Source organism: Exophiala aquamarina (assembly GCF_000709125.1).
Source record: "Exophiala aquamarina CBS 119918 chromosome Unknown aczIA-supercont1.5, whole genome shotgun sequence".
NCBI lineage: Eukaryota > Fungi > Ascomycota > Eurotiomycetes > Chaetothyriales > Herpotrichiellaceae > Exophiala > Exophiala aquamarina.
The window spans coordinates 2,144,523-2,167,033 of NW_013550583.1; the positions used below are offsets into that span (position 1 = coordinate 2,144,523).

The following is a 22,511-nucleotide window of genomic DNA, read 5'->3' on the forward strand; positions in this document are numbered from 1 at the left end:
TCCACACGCAGGACGATCAGAAACGCGGCTTGAAACCAGACGATATAGAATGAAGCAAGAGCTCTGTGACCCATGAGTGCGTGTGAGAAGTCGACCAGAGAAATCATTGACTCATCTTTGTGCACTATTTGCTCAACTCTGAAAATCACCATCAACGAAGATTTTAAATAGCTCCAGGCAAGACACAGAGTCAACAACCATGGGTTCGATGCCGAATGGAGCTCAATACGATGTCATTGTCGTAGGCAGTGGGTTTGGAGGCTTGTATACTCTACATGAACTCCGCCAGCGTAACTTCCGAACCCTCGTCATCGAGGAAGCTCCAGATATCGGAGGCGTCTGGTATTGGAATATCTATCCTGGAGCTCGTGTGGACACCAAGGTCCCCCTCTACGAGTTTTCCAACGCCGCTCTCTGGAAAGACTGGACATGGAGTGAGAAATACCCCGGCATTGAGGAAATTCGTCGCTATTTTGAACACGTCGAGTCCAGATTGCACCTGAAAAAGGACATACTCTTCAACACACGGGTGGTCGGCGCCGACTTTGACGATACTAAAGGCCACTGGGTAGTCAAGACCAAGGACGGCAAAGAAATATCTGCCCAGTTTCTCGTCCTGGCAACCGGATTTGCCGCGAAGCCATTCATACCCGATTTCAAGAATCTAGAAAAATTTCAAGGCCCCTTTTTTCATACCTCCCGCTGGCCTCAGGGTGGCATCGAATACACCGGTAAGAAGGTCGGCGTCGTTGGCAATGGGTCGAGCGGTCTCCAGGTCATCCAAGAGATCAGCCCGTCGGTCAGCCACCTCATCGTCTTCCAGCGCAACCCAACATATGCATTGCCAATGCGTCAGCGCACGCTGACAGTCGGCGAGCAAGACAAGTCTCGATATGAGGCGATGTTTGAGCTTCGTAAACACACATTTGCAGGCCTTGATGCGGAATTCAACTTCCAGACCGACACGACGCCGGAGCAGCGACGCGCGTTCTTTGAGAAGATTTGGGACGATGGGGGCCTCGCGTTCTGGTTGGCCACTTATCGCGATGTTATAATGGACAAGAAGATCAACAAGGAAGCCTACGATTTCTGGCGAAGCAAAACCCTTCCGCGCATCACAGATCCCGAAGTGGCGGCGAAGCTGGCCCCCGAGACGCCACCTTATTACTTTGGTACCAAGAGAGCGACGTTGGAGCAACGTTACTACGAAGTCTACAACCAAGACAACGTTGATCTCGTCGACGTAAAGGACAATCCAATTACGGACGTGAAGGAGAATGGTGTCGTGACCAAGGATGGGCAGTTTCATGAGCTTGACATACTCGTCCTCGCAACAGGATTTGACTCAGTAACAGGAGGCATTCTGAATCTCAACATCCGTGGCCGCTCTGGACAGTCGCTGCAGGAGAAATGGAAAAAGGGAACTTGGACGCACCTGGGTCTGACTACACATGGGTTTCCCAACATGTTCTTCCTCTACGGACCGCAGGGTCCGACGTCTTTCTGCAATGGGCCGACATGTGCCGAGGTTCAGGGCGATTGGATTGTTCAGACCATCACGCATATGCGAGAGACTGATCACAAACAGCTCGAACCAACTCAACAATCGGAGCAAGACTGGAGGGCACTGGTGAACGGCATTGGTGCCGCCACCTTGCTGCCTGAAACAGCCTCAGAGTATATGGGCACAAACATCCCAGGAAAGCCTAAGGAGATGCTCAACTATCTAGGAGGTCTGTCCGACTACATCAAGCGTATTTCCAGCACGGTGATCGCTGGATATCCTGGCTTTGTTTTGAGCTGAACGGCTTGCATAGAATAATAGGTTGTTGCGAACTATGTAATTTGTAGACCAAAGGACTACTTGCGTTCTTTATCTTGCTCCTGTGGCACGCCTTGCAAGCATTGATGATCTCAAGTCGGGTGGCGTCTCATCACTCAGATAGAGCTTCCCATGCCATGAACTTATTTACTAGATCTGTGGTATATAGGATGTTCAAGTTACACATTGCTCATCAATCAGGGTAGTCTAATGGCACTCTAAGGAGATCCTAGTATCCACCTACGAAATGACGTGGCTGAAAAAGCATTTGGCTGGTACAAAATTTGCAAAATGAAAAGTTACGCGAAAGGTGCGATCTGTTAGCCACTGTATACCACGCTCTTATGGTACGCACATAACAGTGACCCAATACGATCGGCGAATGCAAAGGTAACTTCCCCTTACGAGCTATACAAGTCTTGTCACGCCTATTAGTTGGTGAGGCTTAGGACAAATTAGCATCGCCTTGTGTTGGGCACAATTGCGCTGCATAGTTTGTCGGAGGTATAGTACACTTGGTCATACTTGCTCTCAGATCCGCATCCAGGAGTGTTGTCATCTCCTCGGCTCTTCGAGTATGCAGCTACCAAATCTATTGCGCGGAAAGGTTGGCGAGATTGTCCCAAATTGTACATCTGCCGCGATCTTGCTGATTAATGTTTGAATTGCTAAAGGTTGCTGGGTTAGACTGCGACTCGTCTCCCAACCAAACAGAATTGAATTGTCTGAATTCAGGTGGTGTAGCCTTGGGAGAGTTCAGTCATGAGATCTGAGGAATACCATGCAAAATTGTCGAGCATGGCTCCCTCAGACAGAACAGTCGCCCAAGCATCCTGATTGGGGGGTAGTCTACCCCTCGAGTCCGTTTCTATTAACCAGTCCGCAGCTTCACTGCTGCTCGACCAGGGTCCCCCCAATGGCGCTATAACGTCGCAATGTGGCATTGGATTCTGAAAAGGAGATCCCTGGAGATCGCCTCCACAATTGAAGGGTTGCCCATGATCGGCTATCGTGGAGCCTGTGTCCGTGCCACTTGTCAGACTTGGCTCATGCTGAGGCTGTTGGATGTCCATCTGTGAAGCATGTTCACTGACTGCTGAGGTTGCAAGCTCCCGCTGACGCACGCTAAGCCGTGTCGCCAATGAATCCAGGTTTTGGAGAAGAGTTAGTGGGGTGCCCCAGAATTCGGTAAACTGTAAATAGGCCTCGCGCAAAGCAGAATACTTGCGTTGAGTGGTAGCTTGATCGTCGTCGAACACGGCGAGCCCCTTGAAAATCTGGAGAGCAGCGGCAATCCAGATGGTGCTGGCATAATATGGACTGACATATCTAGCATGATCTTTCGGACAGCTTTCGAGCAGTTCCAGCACCGTATCGCTGGTCTCCAAGAGCTTCTTCAGTCCGACACTGTAGGCCGAAGCGTAATGTGGCGCCGGGAATTGCCCGGAAAACTCTTCTCCCGTTTTGAACAAGGACCAAGGGATAGATCCGTCCACGATGCCAGCAAATACATAGTTTTGATAGATCATGAAGTGAGCAGACACGGCCAACATCCGGGTCATGTATTTCTCTGCACATGACCGTCGTGATGCAAGAGTATTTTCGGACCCATCCAAACCGAATAAGAGGGCTTCGTGCTGATGCCGTAGAGCCCGAGGTAGGTTGTCCAAGAGTGCATGGTATGCTCTCACCAAACTGGCCAGCTGCTGAGAATGTTCTTCTGCGATTTTCCGCTTGTGTCCATGGCTAAAGTATTGGACAAGCTTTGGAATATTTTCTTCGGGTTCGAGGCTAGAGAAAATCCCTTGTATATTCCCATGAGGTAAGATCAGCGCATCGCGCATCAGTGAGCTCAAGACAATACACCACGCAAAGCAGTCTTCGTTTCCGGACGCTTTTAGCCTCTGCCAGCGTTCGCCAGGCTCTCCTTGTAGTAGGCAGGGGGCCTGGTACCTTCCCGCGAACCAAAAATCATCGGAGGCGGGCAGACAAGTCTCATTCATTGTCCTATCAATTGCAGTCGGAGCTCGCTGGATCGTGGAAGCGAAAATATTCATTTCCCACAAGGCCCACCAGCAACGACGGCGCTCTTCGTTTGAAGTCCAGGCTCGCAATTCACTCTCTGAGGTAGGCGCTTCAACCAAGCCTTCATAATCGACTAGGTGAAGCCGAAGTTCGTACGCAACTCGTATGGCATACCCAACCAACCTCCAAGCAGGCCCGTAAACGCCACTCGCTAATTTGTAGAACCCTGCTAGTGTCATAGCTTGCAGGAGACACAGCCTTGGAGCGGTGTTTGAGCAAGCATCCAACGACGCATTGATGTATTTAAGTGAAAGTTCATGAAATTCCTGATGGAGAAGGTTAGAGCTCTTGGTTTCGGCATCGCTGTCGGCAGAGGTAGAGGAGAATCTAGACGAAATGGAAAACATTGCTGCGAACAAAGCAATGAGATGGTTATGGTCGCTCAGGTCGCGAATCTTATCTGAGAATGTGGGTTGATGAAATAGCGAGAAGGCCCTCAGTCCTGCGGCGCTCTCGAAATAGAGGTCGATCCTGAAATCAGCTTAATAAGCGTCAGTCGGTGCACAGATTGCACTGATAGAAAAAAATGACAAGCGTGTGATAACGCAACCTCGAAAGGGAGAAGAGCAAACATCACAAGAAATAAAGAACCGGTCAGACGCGAAGACGCTTACAATGATTGAATTTGCTGGATGGATAACTGGAGAACCTGGCAGGCTTTCGCCAATTTCTCCTGAACGCCAGCCATAATGAGAAGAAAGCCCGGTGAAGCTCTTCCTTTCTGATCCGGTTTCGAAACCGATGGCGCCTCATGGGAAGGGTGAAATAATGATGATATGCTTACGGCATTGGCGAAGTTGAGCGCCATTACGCCAGGACGCTGAGCAGTTGGGCTGGCAGAGCTAGCGCTAGGAGCCGCCCGGAATTGATAGGTCGATTCTTGCGCTGTTGAAGTAACGGAGCTTGCACGGCCAGGAGTGACGACGTCAGGGACTCTGGGATGCGTGCTTGCTTTCGGCTTCGCAAGTGCATCAGAGGCCTGCCGGCGGCGTCGAGAGATGGTAGATCCTACCAACCATCAGTAATTTGATTGCAAAATTGCTGATAAGCTCAACATACCTAGCTTTGGTCCTGGCTTCAGTCGCCTCTTGGGATACACGCAATGTTGTCCTGCCCGGTAGCACAACGAACATGTCGGGAGCTGACGGTCGCTTCAAAGATCACCGTTAGCAGACAATCGCTGATTACCGAAGGGTGAGCACAACCATCCTGATTTTTTTCCTAAGCGAACTGTCAGCTGGTGTATCTGATAAACACACGAAATGAGTGTGACAGCCACCTGCTCAGGAGGACATGACGTCGTAACGCCTGCTAGCAGATGATGTTCCTGCGACTTCTGGCTTAGGGATGGTGCCTCGGGGAAGGTAAGCCTACCTTTGCACGGCTCACATGCTAATTCAGAGCGCGCTGCGTGCTCATTCGGGTCAATAGAGGTCATGAGCGGGTTTTCGAAGGTGCAGGGAGTGTTCTCAGCGCAAACCGAAAAAAGGTCCGATGGCAATCAGACGGGCAATTGATCGAAATGCTGAAGGGAAAAGAATTTGTCCGGGGAATGGCAGTTGCAACTCTGGGGAAGACTTGAGAGGTTTGAGGTTAACTCCCCGCACTGATTGAAGCCAGCGGTCGTTGGCGCCCAGGCGGACCATACTTGTGGGTCTCCGAGCTATCCGAGAGGTGGACACAGCTCAAGGCCTGGTCCTCTGCTTGCCACTTGCTGCCCCGTGCCTGAAACCCAGGGTTGTGTCTTTGGCAAGTCACATGTGTATCTTCAAGCTTGTCCAGACTGCCACAAGTGTCTAAATGCCGTCGACATATTGCCAAGTCATCGACGTGAAGGGAACGCCTCTCGCACAAGAACAGCTTTGACCCGGCGACGTCGCTTAGCAAGGAACTGCTAGCCTTGTGAACCGGGACATGACAGAGATCTCACGTCGGACGAAAAAGCTGTCCAGGGTTATTCAAAGGTTTCAGACAGCTTCATTGGCTGTCTCTCTTTCCACGGCCAGCTTTTGTATGGTCTCCCGCGGCCCTGACCGTGTCTTTCCAGCCAGGACGGAGCTCAACCCAGAATATTAACTTAAGGTCTGACGATCGTGATTCTGTGGCCTCTAGACTAGCACCGTGCTAGCGGATATTTAGCGTAACCTCCTCGAATTAGGTGCAAGTAGCTGTCCAGGAGGGTCCTTGTACTTGGTGGGCCCGGTCTAATTCTGATTGCTCGAGTGGTCATCGCGGACTCAGCGTTTGGGATTCGCCTAAAAGCGCCACCAGAAATTCCAGCCACATTGTACGTAAACATAGCGCAAAGTGTCGTTCCCGCGTTAATAGAGTTAGAGTAGAAGTGATGTAACTCTGTTACACTACTAGATCAGTTTGAAGCGGGGTACTAAACTATATTTAATGCTAGACTACCCATTGGACAAGATACGAGTAGAACCTACATGGCCAGGTTGCGGACTGGGTCTAGGATCGGTGCCGTGTTGGCGCACTGCCAGCCCAAAATCCTGAAGGATTTACAGTTAAAGATTGTAAGAGAAAAAGGAAAGCTAATACTCGCTCTAGTTATATCTAGGATCCTGCGTAGCTATCTCGAACTTAGTGTACATAAACCTAGTTCTTGCTAGTTCAAGCTTCGATCCTTAAGATCTAACAAAGGTGAAAACTCGGCTTTGATATTGTGGCTGAAAATTGCTGGTGGTACTTTCAGTTGCACCCTACAGCTGGTCACTTATGGTCATCCTTGTTACTGGGCTACAGATCGTGACAATGGGAGGCTGTGTGCACTGCCTTTTCGTCTTCTGCTGAGGAGCGCCGTTCTCAGAATTCCACTCCGATATCTCGACTCTACTCATGTCCCTCCCATGACTCAGGGTAATGTTGTTCTAAAAGGTAGATACGCTGAGCGAAGAGGGTAAGAAGACCCTTACTAAGATCTCAGTGATATCGATGTTTCAGTCAAGTGAAGAAGTATCAGTATTGCCTCCTCGCTTGCCACGTCGCAGCAGATACCATCGAGCCAATCACATAGCTGACTTTCCCTAATCAAGGAAACGAAGACTTGCCTGAGCTTCCAGTATCTGTGCCTGCATGTAGGATAAACAACCCAGTATCACAAAGCCTGACAGTCGAGCAACAAGGTCGACAGTTTGACCCACGCTGCACTCAGTGCTTGTTCATACTCGGTGATCCCGATCACTTCAAGATTAAGAAGCGGAGTGGGCTTCGTAAAGGAAGTGATTTTATATAGCGGCCAAGCTCGGCTAGGGTCTCAAATACCCCAGCAAAAGCGCCACTGGACGTAGATGCCTATACCTCCTCATATCAAGGTCAATATTGAGCGTTGCAGCGTGGAGCATATGGAGACTGTGCAGAGAGATCTGTTCGTACACTGGGCTTCTATGAAGCAGGACGTGTCAAGTCTGCAAACAAAGGTTGACCGGCTAATGTTTCCACAATATGGCATGAGCCATGCTCTGAGATAAGTTACTACTATTAGTCGTAGTTCTTCAAGATGTCTCATTCTACTATCTTTAGGGAGAATCAAGCAATTAACCACGCTACATGTCTGAGTTATCAGGGACATGTTTTAAAGATGAGTTCCAACACTCTTTATTTAAACTAATCATATCTTTGCAGAGAAGCTGCGAGCCTTCTCTAACATATTTACCTGTACTGTGAACGCCAAGTGTTGCACACCACCCAGACTCGAGATTTGGCTTTTTTTTAATGGGTCCTCTTGGTCCAGACGTGGTGTTGATCAGAGCGAATATGCATTATATAGGTCGCCACTGGCCACTGCGGAGATGATCAGAGTCGGAGCTACTGTACATGGGCTGTCGCGGCTCGCTTAATCTATTTAGGGAGTCATCTTAGCTCCAGCTGTAACCCGATGCATGCATAGGTATGGTCTTCAGCCGACTGAGCATCTGTTCAAGGCGGCACACCGAGGGCCATGCCACCATCAACCGCATAAATTTGGCCCGTAAGCCACGAGGACTGCTTGCTGCACAAGAACATAGCTGTACCTGTGACATCCTCGACCGTTCCCAAACGAGGCCACGGCGTGGCTTTCTTCATGTGTTTGATGATATCTTCGTCCTCAAAATTCTGGCGGGCCATACCAGTCGCCACAACACCCGGGGCTATACAATTGATGTTGATCCAGTCCTGAGCGTGGTCCAATGCCCCTGCACGAGTCATGTGGTTGATGGCGGCTTTGGTCGCCGAGTACGCCACTTCATATGGGAAGGCAATATTGGCTGCGCAAGACGAGATGTTCACAATCCTGCCACGGCTGCCCCAGGTTTCATCGACCTCTTGCTTCAAAAACTGTTGGATGGCCAGTCGGTTACACTTCGCAGTACCGAGCAAATTGATGTTAGCCATCCTTTGCCATAGCTCGTCGTCCTCAGCGGCGAATTTTCGGAAAGGTGCCCAATACCCTGCACAGTTGATGGCAATATCTAGACGTCCAAATTTCTACACTTGAGTCAGTGTTCTGTCCATGGCATCGACCTGGATTTGACGGTCGACCTACCGCAATACCTTCTTTGAAAGCATGCTCAATTTCCGACATTTGGGAAATGTCGACTTTGAAAAATATAGCTTCCCCTCCTTGCTTTTTGATTAGGTCGGCAGTAGCGATGTGTAGGTCCTTTTCAAACCCGGCCGGATTGGCCTCTGGCTTCAGATCACAGCAGATAACGCTGGCACCTTGTTCCGCAAGACCAAGGGAAATGCCGCGACCCATACCACTGCTGGAGCCCGTGACAAGGGCCACTTTTCCATTCAACGTCTTCTGCGCCATCATGAGACGATATCTACACTGATTGTGGTGTCGTCAAGTTTGGGTGTGGGCGTCCAACGCTTTTTAGGACAAATACTAGACACGCACAAACCCCCCAGTTACATAGGTGGGGTACCGTCAGATCTCGGCAAATTGCTGTAGGCAGATCAATGGGTGTTGTGGAGTGATACGCCGCCATTCCTGCAAAGTATCGTCATGAAATGGATGGGGTGCAAGCTGGCCGAGAGTCATGGGAGGGTTTTGTTTTTTTCTGAAGTTGCTCCGGGAAGACGAGGGGCATCTCAGGTGGGCTCCACATCAGCCTACCCTGTGACTTCGGCTGCGCTTATTGGAGTTGAATCGGACCGTCTCTCGAAGCCGGTTGAGTTTAATTCTGTCTGCACGAGTAATCTGATCACTTCAACAAAGACGCCCTGGACGACTAGCACAGTTCAAAACTGGCCAGTACACAGTTTCTGTTCTCGACCGGAACCACTTATTTGTCAGAGGCATCAGAACCAACATTGCTGTCGACTGATCCTGCCGACTTGTATCTTGATATTGATACGCCTGTCGATTTTATACCCGTCGAAGAAGAATTTCGCGCAATGCAGGGCAAGGTATTCGCTGTGACCGGTGCCGGATCAGGCATTGGAAGGGCCACAGCCGTGAGGCTAGCGGAACTTGGGGTTCAAGGCATTGCCATCAGCGACATCAATGAGGCCGCATTGGATGAAACGAAGGCACAATGTATGCCCTAGTCTCAACGCGCAGCAGTATTCAAGGCTTACTGTGTTAAGGCAGTCAGTATCAAACAAAAGTCACGTGCAAAAGGCTCGATGTGGCCAAGGTTGAGGACGTCGATTCATGGATCAACGAGGTCGTGCACGATCACGGTAGGCTGGATGGTGCCGCAAATATTGCTGGCATCGCCGGCGGTGAGGGCCAGGTGACAGAGGACATAGTAAGAGCCAAGCTCTTCTTCGCCGATTCAAGTACTCCCTCAACTAAACAATGGCGTAAATGCTAGGTCCAAAGAGACTGGGAGAGAATGATCTCCGTCAACCTTACGGGGGTGATGAACTGCATGAGGGCTCAGCTGCAGAAGATCTCGAAGCCTGGAGGGTCCATCGTGAACGTGTCCAGTACATCGGGCCTCCGAGGTCTTCCCAAGAATGCAGCCTACGCCTCGAGCAAATTCGGTGTCATCGGCTTGACAGAATCGGCCGCAGCAGAGTATGGCAAGCAGGGTGTAAGAATCAACGCCCTTCTACCGTATGTCGCTTCCCTCTACATATAACTCCTGCAGGATGGTACTGAATGATCGAGCTAGAGGCCCAATCGATACTAAAATTTTCCGAGACGGCGAGGCGAAAGGGCTCTTTGATTCGGACATAATAAGCGCCGGCACCTTAATGGGTCGCATGGGTAAAGCGGAAGAAGTGGCCAAGGTATTGGTATTCTTATTGAGTGATGATGCATCGTTTGTGACCGGAGGTAAGTGACGCTTTAGCCACAACGCAGCACTGTCAAAATTAACATTGCATTCCTAGCACGCTGGACAGTGGATGGAGGTTACTCTGCGTGTGGCTTCTACAGGGCTGGATAAATGGGTCGTGTTTGCCATCCTGAGCGTGGCGCTCTTACAACGCAAGAAGGAGATATTCCCGTCGAAAGGTACTTTGTTCTCTAGGTTGCCACTGTGCACGTCTTGATCGTTTATGGTTCCAGCCTGCCGCTATCACAGTGAGGCTCTACCGCCGATCAGATCGTACAACGCTAGAGATTCTTCTCTCTGCTCTTGTTAATCACCAGTTCCTCCATGGCCTTTGGTAGATGATCTTTCTATTGGAATCAGCTGTTGAACGCGGAAGGTTCGCTGGCAGCGACCGTGGTTGAAGCAAGTAAATAACCCGGCAAGCGTGATTGAAATCTTTGAGTTCCATGTAGGTTATCCATCCATTCACTTGGGGGGAATCCGGACTCTTCGGGGTTATTAAGCTTGCACTCAGGGTGCAGTCCCCATGGTCACCAGTAATGTCAATAAGCCCTTTTGCAGAGGCAACATCCTCGCCGGACTCCTAGTGAGCGAGCTTCCTCACCGCATCTGACAGCACAACAAGCCAGTCGAACACTATCATAATAAGGTCCTGTTTCTGATTCTAACCTAGGCACGACATAAAATATGGTCATTGTTACCGAACAGGTATACGATGAAGCAAGTCCTACGTAACTAATAAGAGACAAGTTTCACAAGGGGAACCCCGTCACGTATTCACGACTACTGTGACCAAGGTAGTCTAGATCAATGGATTTTTCCCTTTGCAGCCTTGCCATCTCTACAGATGATGCTGATTTACAATTCTTGACATTCCACCCACCTATGGGTTGCCCGCAGGTGCGTCCTGATCAATGTGGCCTATGAATGCCTGGGATCGGTGCGTCTCTGTCTTCGTAGTAATTGGTTTAACGTCCGCCAGGAGCTCTTGGTAGGCTTTGTGCGTCTCAAACTCCTCCCACGCCTTTTGTGACCGAGTTCTGGAAACTTATTAGTAGCCTACTCGTCGTGTGGAGGTGGACACGTGAATCGAATCGCGTACCTGATATAGACACTGGCGAGATTGAAATCATTCACTTCTTTCAGTACTGCAAAACTCTGAGCTGCACCAGGGGTCCCAATCTCTGTCGCTTTGATTCGGTCGGCGCAGTCTGAGAGAATTCCCAACAACTGCTTGCGTCTACCTGGGGAGGCCGAAAAATGCACAACAGCCACAAAGCTGTCCTGCGCATCTCGGTCCTTGTCATCCTTTCGCGTGAGGAAACCGCCGAAATTGTCGTAATGGCGGAGGTCGTAGTCAGGGCTACCAAGTCCCTGAACATTTCGTAGCAGCTTGCCTTCGTCAACCTTGCGCATTTCCTTTTTGAAGCCGTCGCTCGAGACATGGTTCATGAAGAAGCCAACAGGGTGGTAATAGCCCTCTAGACCCCATATTGTATCCGGTGCACCATCAAGGTCGTGACCCCAGTAATAAGAATTTGAATACGGTTCTGTCTTGGATACTTTGCACAGACCTGCCAACACATCCCGCCACTATTATCGCAAAGATAGGAGTTTCAGCTGATTATGTCCTGGTCTTGGATTCTTAAAGTTTGCAAAAGATTAAACGTACTTTCTCCAAGGCCCCGTCCCGGCTCACGACACGAGCGACGACGAAAAAGAGCGGTGCACCCATTTTCTTGGTGGCGTTTTGAATGTCACAAGTTGGACGGAAGAATGCAGCGCACACGATTGCTGTAAAATTGCAGACCCTTCTGTGAGAGAACGTAAAAGGCCTTGTTGACTTCTGCGCGCATTCTTTTGGAACGCAATATCGGAGGAACTGAGTAGCACGCCGACATGTCATCTGCGCCACATGTACGGCATGATTTGCACACGTGACTTGGACCGATACCACGCGACTCCACTATCTTGTGAAGGCATGCTGCCCTGCTGCACGATATTCGTCGGGAAGATCATTTCTATCATGGTGACCATGAAACCCAATCGAGTGGCTAAGATTGGGGGTGAGGGCGGAGTGACTCAGGCAAGAGATCTAATCTTCACAGAATGCCCCGGGCCCACCGCCCCGGAGTAATTCAAGACGGAGACTCTCCACTGGCAAAAGGATGCCTCCGCGAAGGTCACCACGTGGGAGATCCTGACTCAATCGGAATTTCTCCATGGGGTTTGTCCACAGACAAGTACTCACGAACGCTCGCGGAGGTGAGAATCAACCCCCAGCCTTGGTTGGGGATTATGCGGCCTCTCCGACATTTGTGGAGGCGTAGAAAGCTTTCATGCAGGATACGTGTAGGTTGCGCGTGGCAAATACTCTAAAACTCAATGACTGACGAAGTTGCATTCTTTTAGCTCCACTCTCAGTACTTCCTTAGGGTGCCTATAGATTTTTTATGGAGTGTCTACAAGCCTGATAGGAACCCCCAATAAGTGTTCCAAAAGATATCCCTATAGGTATCCTTGATAGACACCTCTAAGAATTACTCCCTAATATGCACCCCCCAAATAGATACTACTAGCTATCCACCAAGATATGAGACTAATCTATATGTAGCTAGAGCTTCGCTCTGGCACGTAAACACACCAAAGTCTGACAAAAATTTCGCGAATTAGTGACACTCAGTAATTTGAGTTGCCGGACCAATTGAGTTTTGGTCTATGGACCTCGAATACTGTCGGTATCTGTTCTCCCTGCAAGGATAGCTATTATGCAACGAAAATAAAGGATTCTTCATCTCGCCATGATGGTCTCTTAAACAAGAACATCGCCAGGTAAACTTGTCTTCTCAGTACTTTCAACCCCTGTCAGAGACGTTTTGTATTCAGTGCCCTGGACCAAACATGGGATTCTTGAACCATAGAGTAGCGATTGCTACCCCTACGGATATGCAGACCCATGTCCATGTAAAAATGACGACGACCAACATCATGGTAAGTTGAGCCACTCTGCACAAGACTATCATTGTTAAGCAACATGGCAGACTATTCTGGTGGCTGGCATGGGGAGCTTTGTGTTCGGATATTGCAACAACGCGATCGCGGGATCTCTCGCACAAACGTCCTTCATTGAAAAATTTCTCAGTAATGACAATGCTAATTCTGTTGTCGGTGGAATCTTGGGCGCGTAAGTTCCGTTGTCCCCGAGTGAGGCTATTCTCATGTATCTGGATCTCACTAACGAATGAACACAACACAGTTTTCTAGGTGGCGGTCTTATCGGTGCTGTTGTCCAAGCCCCAATCTCGGATCGTTTCGGTCGTCGCATCGCAACAGGCTCTGCAGCATGCCTTACAATCCTATCTGGGGCGCTGCAAGCAGGCAGCGTTCACATAGCCATGTTCATTGTGGCTCGATTCATATGTGGCGTGGGAGCTGGTATCGTGATCACCAATTGCCCGGTGTACATGAGCGAGATCTCTCCGCCGCACATTCGAGGCTTGCTGGGCGGTAACCATGCTATCTCCATTGTCTATGCATACATCTTGTCCTCTCTCTTCGCATTGGGTTTCCACTACATCGAGGCCCCTTATCAATGGCGTCTGCAGTTTGTACTGCTCACGTTCTTTGGGCTGGTACTGTTGGCTTCATTAGCTATCCTGCCCGAGTCTCCGCGATGGCTCTGCGAAGTGGGGCGACAGGAGGAGGCCTGGGAAGTCCTTCAGCGGCTTCACCAGACCCCTGATGACCCCAATTCCAACCTGGCAAGGGATGAAATGGCCCAGATCAAGGCTCAGATTGAGGTCGAACGATCTTTACCAACCAGCTATCTGCACATTGTTCGCACACCTCACCTGCGACACCGGGCCGCTTGCTCCATCTTGACCTGGATCCTGGGTCAGTCTACTGGCATTCTAGTCATTGCTAATTTGACCCCAACCCTGTTTGGTCAGCTCGGCTTCGGTACTGTTCTCCAGCTGGGCTTGTCCATAGTATGGACTGTTTGTGCCCTGATTGGATGCTTTGTCAATGCCGCATTAATGGATCGAATAGGCCGGATCAAGCTCATGGGTAGGTGCTTCCTGTTTGGCTCCCTCGTTATAATTCTTTTACCACGCCGTTGTTCCGCAGTAGAAGACTGACCAACAATCTTTCCATTCATAGTCATCGGAGGTTACCTTTGCAGCGCGGTTCTTATCTGCGAGGCTGTCCTACAGAAGTACTATCTCAACAGCAGCAACACCACGGGAATCAACGCGGCTGTGGCTTGCTATTTTCTGTTCATCTTTTTCTACGGTTGCACAGTGGACTGTGCCGCATATGTTTATGTCTCTGAGATCTGGCCCACGCATCTCCGAAGTAAAGGCACCACGATCGGTCTCGTCTCCTTCTTCGGTGGTGCTATCGCCTACACCAGCCCAGCCTCGACAGCTTTCGCGACCATTGGTTGGAAATACTATTGGACCATGATTGGCGTCTGTATTGCCTCAGCCACGTTGATGCTGTTTCTTTGTCCCGAGGTAAGCCAATTCCAAAGCAGATTCTATATACTCTTTTCTCATCCAACTGTGCCTGTGCTTCCATACGTTGGAGGCATCGCCGATTCGAACCATGAGCTGACACTCTTCCTCTAGACTGCAAGGCTCACTCTGGAAGAGATTGGCGCCAAATTTGGTGATGAGGTAGCGTTGGAATTCCCGGAGGAGCTGAGTAGGAATTCAAATACAGTCTCCCCGCATCTAGGGGAGGAGGAGAAGCAGGTTGAAGACGCTAGAGAAGGATGACTGAAAAGGTCTCGTGGTGGTCACAGACTAACTGAGTGCCACTCGAGTCTCTTTTCCGGACTTTTCTGTCTGGTGCTAAGCCAGGGTTTCGGCGAAAGGATGAGTGTACGGAACAGTCTCATGCAGGATGTACGCCATTACGGTTAGCACGACCTTCAAGATGTAGTTATATATGTTGTGATATGAGGCTCAACCAACTATCATGATATTGATGAAAGCCTTATGGAATTATTCCGCGTGCTCGGAAATTGTTAGGAAGCTTCTAGAGTATTACTCTCACTGTATTTATACTCTCTACATTCTGAGAGAGTAGAAAGATAAAAAAAAATATATATGCTTCCACTGCCGTAATTCACAACAATATATAGTGTGTCGAATATGCATACATATATCTTCTGAGCATCTTCTTTTGAGTTCACGGGCGAATGAGTCATGATCATGAAGCTGCCTTTACAGAAGCAGGAGAATCTTACCATGCCGTTTCCATCAGCCATGTCTCTGCTTAGGTATACCACAACTGTTAACTCTCCATTAGGTTGACAGTATGGTTACTTGACCCTGACGCACTATTCCCCAGGGTCATGCGTGCCAGAATCTTGCTAATCTTTCTGAGCTATGCCAAGTTGTGTCGACGTTGTGAGTTTCCTTATAGTTCAGAGCTCTCTATTAAAGTCAAATAGACACCGATTTATATAGGTATTCCAGGCGCTAAAATGAGACTATGTATGCCGCCTATTTCTTCCGTACAAGTGGCATAATTAGTGGCGTAATCCTAGCGGTATTTTCCCAACACTCTCACTAGCTGTACAAGTCAAGCTAAAGGTGTCTCACGAAGATTGGATCCTCATTCTATAGACACTACGGCATAGTAGCATGTGCAGAAGATGTAGTAGTCAAACAATCCAACATATTATCAGGAAAACGTCGCAGACATGTATCCTGTTATAACCGCACCCTATTTCTAACTCTCCCTACTCCCAAGGTTGCAAGAAAGCAAGAGCGCTGCTCAGCTCACGTCGGATGGTAGCAACATGCTGCTCGCTGCTCGGTTTGATCTGCACCTTATACGGCAAGGGGGCCTGTAAAATTCCTGCATTGTAAGCGTGTGTGTCCAACGGGATTGTCAGGCCTGTAGCCGGGTCTATAGGTTCAGCGAACTCGTAAGCCCATAGGAGTTTAGCTGCAATTCGCCACATGTTCCGTTCGGCGAAGTGGATGCCAGGACAGAGACGGCGACCGGCTCCATATCCGTAATGATGTGTTATATAGTTAGCCACGGAGGTCTATTCCGGAAAGAAGAGAAAGTACTTATCTCGGGCACTCCATTCAGGACTGCTAGCATAGTCGTTGGCCAGCTTCGGGTGTTCTTTATATCTATCGGGATTGAAGGTATCGTGGTCCGGGAAGAGCGATTCAGTGTGGTGAAGCGCCCAAGTTGCTATAAAAAGCGTGGAATCTTTAGGAATAAGCATTCCCTCGTACTAGTCGTCTAAAAATATTTAATACTTCTCCAAAAAGCGGTAGACGAGAGTAGAGGATTCTTACCCTCGCGGACTCGATGCGGAAGCCCTGTAACGGCACTGTAGTAATCTTGTGAGCTATGTTATACCTTGATATACTTAAAGGATTTATCGACACTTACACTGGCCGCCATCTCATTCCTTCTTTCACAACTTAGTTAATATAAGGAATATCCTTAAAATCAGAAAACTGTGGAGCCCGAGTTGGTGGGCAGATCTTGTCAATTTCTTCGCGGGCCCTCTTTTGGACCTCGGGATACTTAGCAAACGCCAGAATTAGAGTCAGAATTTGAGCAGCAGTAGTGTCAGCGGCCCCCTCAACCACTTCTCCCACCAAATTATTAAATGCATGCTGCGTCATAGGCCATCCTTTCTTATTGTATTCGTCCAACAAGTGATCCATGATACAATCACGATTGTCTCCCTTTGCGCGACGGTCGTCGACAATACGACGAGCCTTACCCCACGCGGTGTCGAAGATTTGACCTGCTGCCACTGCGCGTCGTTTCCAGTGAGCAAATTTCATCGGGATCAGCTTCAAGATTGGGTATTCGTCAACAGGGGGATTAGCGCCGGCTTCCATTGCCTTGGTCCAGGTGTCCATAACATCGTAGACGATCTATGTATATTAGTTAGTATATTTATCCGCAAATTGAAAGGGTATGGATAAAACGTACATGGCCCCAAAAGGAATCGAACGTTGGTCCACGGTGTCCAAACGCAAGGACGGATGCAGATGATGCAGTATATCTCCGGATATGGTTGAAGAACGAGTCGGGCGTGTTTAACAGATCGTTGAGTAAAACAGTTGCTCTATTCCAGGGTTAGTAGACTCAGTTACAATAGATAAGGGACAACGTACTCTGCCTCTTGTACCAAAAAGTGTTTTTCGTCTAAGTTCTTAGGCGAAAAGTTATGCGAGATGACCTTCCGCTTCTCGCGCCAGGTGGAATCCATTTGCTCCAAGGCGATATGGTCGCCTTGAGTCAACAATCTGCCCACATAACTTGGAGGCCGATCCGAATATATAGCGCCTTTCTTGTCTAGGAGAGCATGGATGGCTTTACGGTCACAGAGCACAATAATGTTGCTTGGACCGAATTTGAGAGAGTAAACTGAGCCGTATTCCTTAGCCCATTCCCGAAACCTGTTACCCCGTTAGATGAAAGAATATCGTTAGCGAGCCCACGAGCTACTTACTTTGCATACAGCCCGCTCGAGGGAATTTGATGAAAGTTGCCGAGGATTGGAAGGGTCGGAGGCCCTGGAGGCATTCGAGGATCACGTCTACCGATTTGCAGCAGGCGATGGATACCTGCCGCAAGGACGACAACGACGACGACCGCCAAGACTCTGAAGTTTTCCATGACTGTTGTTCGGTGTGCTAGAGACGAATGTTGTGGCAGAATGGCAAGGGCTGCAAGTATCATTTAAGATGGCACATAATGACACATGCGTATGGTGTGCACCCCGCCAAAGCCTGGACGCTTCAATTCTTTAATGCCGCTAGCGCGTGTGGGTCTATCGTGTGGACGGGTCATCTTTCAATGGACCCCGCGGACTGATGAATAACACAATAACCCGGCCCCGTCGCCACTGCATGTGGCCAGCTGATCCTCTCCCAAGCATGCGGCGAGGCTCCAGCCGAGCACGGCAGCTGACACAAATCGCATTCCACACTTTGTGCCAAAACGACGGTATGCCTGACACTGAGTGACAGGATTTAGAGGCTGATGCTGTGTTTTTCCAACACATTAGGATATGATGGAGGATCGCACTAATCAGAGGCCTACAACTCAGTATCCAACGCGACTGATATGTTTTTTCCTTCCAAGGCAGTAGCGGGAGGTATTGATTGTCATACAATATTTCTACATGAACCTCAGGTGTCCAATCCAGCAAGCTTCCTTCCAGCTCTGTATCCAAACGTCATTCCAGGTCCAATACTCGAGCCACCTCCGGGGTACGCTCCTTTGAATACGGAATTTTGGTCGCAGCCCACCGCGTAAAGACCTTCAACTACCTTGCCGTCCTGATCGAGTACCCGGGCGTCCGTATCTGTGATCAGGCCGTAAAGAGTACTAACATTTCCAGGATAGAGCGGAAGTGCATAAAAAGGGCTGCTTTTGCATGGCCCCAAATTTGGATTGGGTTGGACGCCGTGGTCCCCGTAAAAGCGATCATAAGCATTTTCACCGCGACCGTACTGCAAGTCACGCCCGCTCTCCGCAAACGAATTGCATTCAGCCACTGTTTGCTCTAGAGTCTGTTTGGGAACGCCAATCTTGTCGGCCAGCGCGGAAATAGTCGGCGCTGCGATCAAATAACCTTGCCGAAGCAGTCTCCCAATAGGGTAAGGCCACGGTAAAGCCATCCCCATACCGTACTTACGTAGATGATTTCGGTCGCCAATATAGTAGGCCTTTGAGATACCCTTTTCATGCATGACCGTCACAAATTCCTGGTAGGGCTGCGCCTCGTTCGTGAATCGTTTTCCGTCCGGCCCTACGATGATCGAACCAGGCTTTGTCCGGTCAATGGAGAAGTGAGGATAGCGACGAACAGGGCCATCTGTGGTGCGCAACAGTGAGATAGGCGCGAATATGGCATTCATAGGATTCTTCGGTGGTAGAGCACCTCCGCTTTCGACGCCAATTCTCTTCCCGTCGCCCTCGTTCCCTCGAGGCTGCGCGCACCATTTGTGTGGGACAAATTGTTTGGCTTCATCTGATCGTCCAAACCCGCCACTGACAAGTACGAACCCTTTACGTGCGTAGATCGTGCTTTGCTTGCCTCCTTGGAGAACCTCCAGCCCCACGATTCGACTTTGTTCTATCACCGGCCTGGTGGCGGCGGCATTGTTCCATAGTTGCACACCTTGCTGTTGCGCGGAAAACAGGAGGCGCCCAACCAGCGCATTTCCATTCGCCATTTGCGTCCCCTTGCCACAGCGAGCCAGGTCCATAGCATACCGACATATCTTCTTCGTACCGAAAGCCAGGTTTCGAAGGCTGCCAAATGGGTTCGTGAGCATCGGCAAGTCTGCTGGGTCTGCTTACATTGAACCGAAGGCCGAATAGCCCTGGATCGGGTAACGGACGTTCTTGATCAAGGATCCGAGTCGGCGCCCATCAAACTCTTCAGTTAGGATAGTGCATCCAGCCGAGGCACCCTTCTTCGAGACATAATAGTCAGGGAGAGGGACAGGCTTGAAGCGAACTTCAGAATTGGCTTCCATCCAGTTGACCATCTCGGGCGCTGACTGGAGGAAGACCGAGATCTTGTTCGGGTCGTATCGCTCGCCCAAGACATTGCGAAGATAGACGTCGGCTAGAGATCTCGAATCTTCGACTCCTATTGATTTTTGGTGCTTGTTGGCCGGTACCCATGCGCCGCCACCGGAGTACGCGGTTGTACCGCCAAAATATTGCATTTTCTCGAGCACCAGGACTTTGAGACCATGTTTGGCAGCGACGAATACTGCCGTCAATCCCGAACAGCCAGAGCCAACTACCGCCACATCGTAGACAGCATCGTACTTTGAATCTAGAGAGTGTGTGTCAACAACATCAGCCGCAATGGACCAGTTTGCTGGGCAGTACCTCTTGGGCCTTGTTGACTTGCATAACGGCAACGAACCAATGGAACTGATACGCGCGATATCCTCCCGGATATCCTCCGAGAGAGGGAGGTTCCTGTCGAACCGAGCATGGAGCGCCGACTAGTTTCCGGTCAATAGGAAAGCTTTTGCAATGCCACTGTGCACGACAAAAAGTTGCTGTTCTTCTTCCACGCTCTTGCGTTATACTGTAACCATCAGTATTGGCGATCAGACGACGGTGGGAATTCCTGGAGTGCCGAGGCTGGACCACCAAGACGCATCGCTCGTGTAGTTGTGATTATTGATGCTAAGCGATTGTAAAGACCGTGGTCTACAATATCGCTTCGCCGCATTCGAACTAGCTCCGAGAGCTATTCGAACGCTATCCGAAGCGAACCCGGAGCGCCTAGGCGCTAATCTAGTACGTACTTAGGATACTATATAGTCTAACGAGTTCCTCGTACCGTCTTAGGAAGGATTATATTCCCTTCCTATTATATTTAGTAGTAACGACCTACGATAGCCCTTAGAGAGACCTCTAGGCTAGGGCCTTTACGGGCTCCGAAGTATCTCTAGGTACGAGGGACTAGAGTTAGCTTTATCGAAGTATTATCGAAATCTTAAGAGACGCTAGGAGTATATTTCTTTATCGCTTTTTATCGATAGAAGAAAGAATTACTTACTATAACCTTATCTTCTACGAAGAACGATAATTTCTTAATCCTTCGAAGGTAAAAAGAAGTAAGAAACGCTTAATAAACGGCTCTAAGCGAAGTTTTTCTCTCTTAGTAGCTAGACTATAGTAATTCGATCGAAGGCTAGTCTCGACTATACCGCGGAATTCTTTTAGAACTACTACGCGGCCTTTACTACCTCCTTTATAAAGGTTTATATTAAATCTATAGACTACTAGATTTAAGAACGATTATAATCTAGACCCTCTAGAAGTAGAATCGAAGTATAGCGAATTTACTATACGTAAAAATTTATTTATCGGAGACTTCCGATAGTACTAAGCTAATTTCTAAACGACTCTTCTATATTCTACGAGGTCGGAACCTATACTATTTTACGATAACTATAGTTACTCTCGCTATACTCTAGTAGCGAAGACTATTCGAGGTCTTATCGATACTTTTTTAGTAGTATTAGAAGGTAGCGAAGAGTATCCTCGGACCTCGAAATTTAAACTTAAGATACTTCGAGAGTAGTAACTTTCGATCTAGACTATAGTATAGGAGAAGTATATACGAGGCGGTAGTAGTCGACGAGTACTCTCGACTCTATAGGAGTAGTAGTTTTCTTACTACTTAAGTAAATAACTAATACTAGTAACCTAACTAGCGACTAAAAAGATTCGAAGGAGATTCGAAGAAGGAGGAAGAGGAACTATACGACTATCCGAAATAGCTATAGTTAGTATAGTATAAGGAAATTATTACTCGTATTTAATATTCTAGCTATAGTAGCGTCCTCGCTAGTCGAGGTTAATAGCTTCTATATAAATCGAAATAAACTTCGAAGTAACTTCGTTACTCTTCTTAAGGACTTCTTCTAAACTATAATTTAATCTATTTCTTATTTCGATTCTACTTATAATTTAATTTAATAACGATATATTAACTATTATATCTAATATATCTATAAATAATATCTACGAACTCGATCTTAAGGTAGTTTATATTCTAGTCGAGAAGTTAGTAGATAAGCGTATCGTAAGGGAACTAAGAACGACTAGTCTTCCTCTAAATAAAACTACTTCGTTAGAGCTAACCGAATATATCTTTCGTACTCCCTTAGCTATCGATATACCTAGAGAATCGTAGAAGGCGCTTCGAGCTCTTTCTACCGCCGGTCTTAAGGAACTTCCTAAGTATATAGGCTATCGTAAAGGTAACGCGGTAAAGATCTAGCTAATTTAAGTTAATCGCTAGATTAATACGCGTAAAATCCTAAGTAAGCGAGTCCTAGTAGATAAGGAACGTATCGCCTTAGTTACTTCGTACCTTAAGAAAGTCGCTATAACTTAGTAGAACTTATTTTACTAGGCTACTATTAATCGACCCGAGGAGTTCCTACCGATTAAAATATAGTAAGGATAGAAGGAAGCCTTTACTCTTTAATTCGAAGACGTTCGTACTTAGGAGTAGCGTCGAGATAAGTTCGACTCTCTTCGCTAGCTCGGAAGTATATAAGCCTTTCGTTATACTATCGATTCTCGACGCTTATATCTAAATCTAAGGCCTACGAATACTAATTATCTTTTCTTATTTAAACGAGGACTTAAGACTTATATTTATAATCGTATCGAACTTATTTCGAATACTCTTCTACCTACGAACTATACCTCTTATATTACCTTTATAGATAAGAGTAAGCGGGAATACTTAGCTTCGAAGTATCGTATTAGTTTCTTCG

At 48.5% G+C, this 22,511-nt stretch overlaps 9 protein-coding genes across 9 annotated transcripts; 3 read left to right on the forward strand and 6 right to left on the reverse strand.

Moving 5' to 3' along the window:
- Positions 1 to 199: 199 nt before the first annotated feature.
- Positions 200 to 1,804, forward strand: A1O9_07420 (uncharacterized protein; the record flags this gene model as incomplete). Its single annotated transcript, XM_013404366.1, has 1 exon — positions 200 to 1,804. One exon carries the CDS (start codon positions 200 to 202, stop codon positions 1,802 to 1,804), a length of 1,605 nt encoding a protein of 534 aa, XP_013259820.1.
- A 749-nt stretch (positions 1,805 to 2,553) lies between these two features.
- Positions 2,554 to 4,254, reverse strand: A1O9_07421 (uncharacterized protein; the record flags this gene model as incomplete). The annotated part of the gene is made up of 1 exon (XM_013404367.1): positions 2,554 to 4,254. The coding sequence occupies one exon, from the start codon at positions 4,252 to 4,254 to the stop codon at positions 2,554 to 2,556; it is 1,701 nt and encodes a 566-aa protein (XP_013259821.1).
- A 3,583-nt stretch (positions 4,255 to 7,837) lies between these two features.
- On the reverse strand, positions 7,838 to 8,717 carry A1O9_07422 (uncharacterized protein; the record flags this gene model as incomplete). Its single annotated transcript, XM_013404368.1, has 2 exons — positions 7,838 to 8,386; positions 8,445 to 8,717. 2 exons carry the CDS (start codon positions 8,715 to 8,717, stop codon positions 7,838 to 7,840), a joined length of 822 nt encoding a protein of 273 aa, XP_013259822.1.
- A 584-nt stretch (positions 8,718 to 9,301) lies between these two features.
- Positions 9,302 to 10,302, forward strand: A1O9_07423 (uncharacterized protein; the record flags this gene model as incomplete). The annotated part of the gene is made up of 5 exons (XM_013404369.1): positions 9,302 to 9,443; positions 9,494 to 9,657; positions 9,724 to 9,968; positions 10,027 to 10,190; positions 10,247 to 10,302. 5 exons carry the CDS (start codon positions 9,302 to 9,304, stop codon positions 10,300 to 10,302), a joined length of 771 nt encoding a protein of 256 aa, XP_013259823.1.
- A 772-nt stretch (positions 10,303 to 11,074) lies between these two features.
- Positions 11,075 to 11,926, reverse strand: A1O9_07424 (uncharacterized protein; the record flags this gene model as incomplete). Its single annotated transcript, XM_013404370.1, has 3 exons — positions 11,075 to 11,231; positions 11,294 to 11,784; positions 11,864 to 11,926. 3 exons carry the CDS (start codon positions 11,924 to 11,926, stop codon positions 11,075 to 11,077), a joined length of 711 nt encoding a protein of 236 aa, XP_013259824.1.
- Positions 11,927 to 13,250: 1,324 nt separating this feature from the next.
- Positions 13,251 to 14,972, forward strand: A1O9_07425 (uncharacterized protein; the record flags this gene model as incomplete). The annotated part of the gene is made up of 4 exons (XM_013404371.1): positions 13,251 to 13,375; positions 13,448 to 14,259; positions 14,353 to 14,708; positions 14,823 to 14,972. 4 exons carry the CDS (start codon positions 13,251 to 13,253, stop codon positions 14,970 to 14,972), a joined length of 1,443 nt encoding a protein of 480 aa, XP_013259825.1.
- Positions 14,973 to 15,943: 971 nt separating this feature from the next.
- Positions 15,944 to 16,168, reverse strand: A1O9_07426 (uncharacterized protein; the record flags this gene model as incomplete). Its single annotated transcript, XM_013404372.1, has 1 exon — positions 15,944 to 16,168. One exon carries the CDS (start codon positions 16,166 to 16,168, stop codon positions 15,944 to 15,946), a length of 225 nt encoding a protein of 74 aa, XP_013259826.1.
- Positions 16,169 to 16,646: 478 nt separating this feature from the next.
- Positions 16,647 to 17,859, reverse strand: A1O9_07427 (uncharacterized protein; the record flags this gene model as incomplete). Its single annotated transcript, XM_013404373.1, has 4 exons — positions 16,647 to 17,111; positions 17,170 to 17,305; positions 17,355 to 17,639; positions 17,693 to 17,859. 4 exons carry the CDS (start codon positions 17,857 to 17,859, stop codon positions 16,647 to 16,649), a joined length of 1,053 nt encoding a protein of 350 aa, XP_013259827.1.
- Positions 17,860 to 18,374: 515 nt separating this feature from the next.
- A1O9_07428 (uncharacterized protein) lies at positions 18,375 to 19,925 on the reverse strand (the record flags this gene model as incomplete). The annotated part of the gene is made up of 2 exons (XM_013404374.1): positions 18,375 to 19,503; positions 19,552 to 19,925. 2 exons carry the CDS (start codon positions 19,923 to 19,925, stop codon positions 18,375 to 18,377), a joined length of 1,503 nt encoding a protein of 500 aa, XP_013259828.1.
- Positions 19,926 to 22,511: the final 2,586 nt, after the last annotated feature.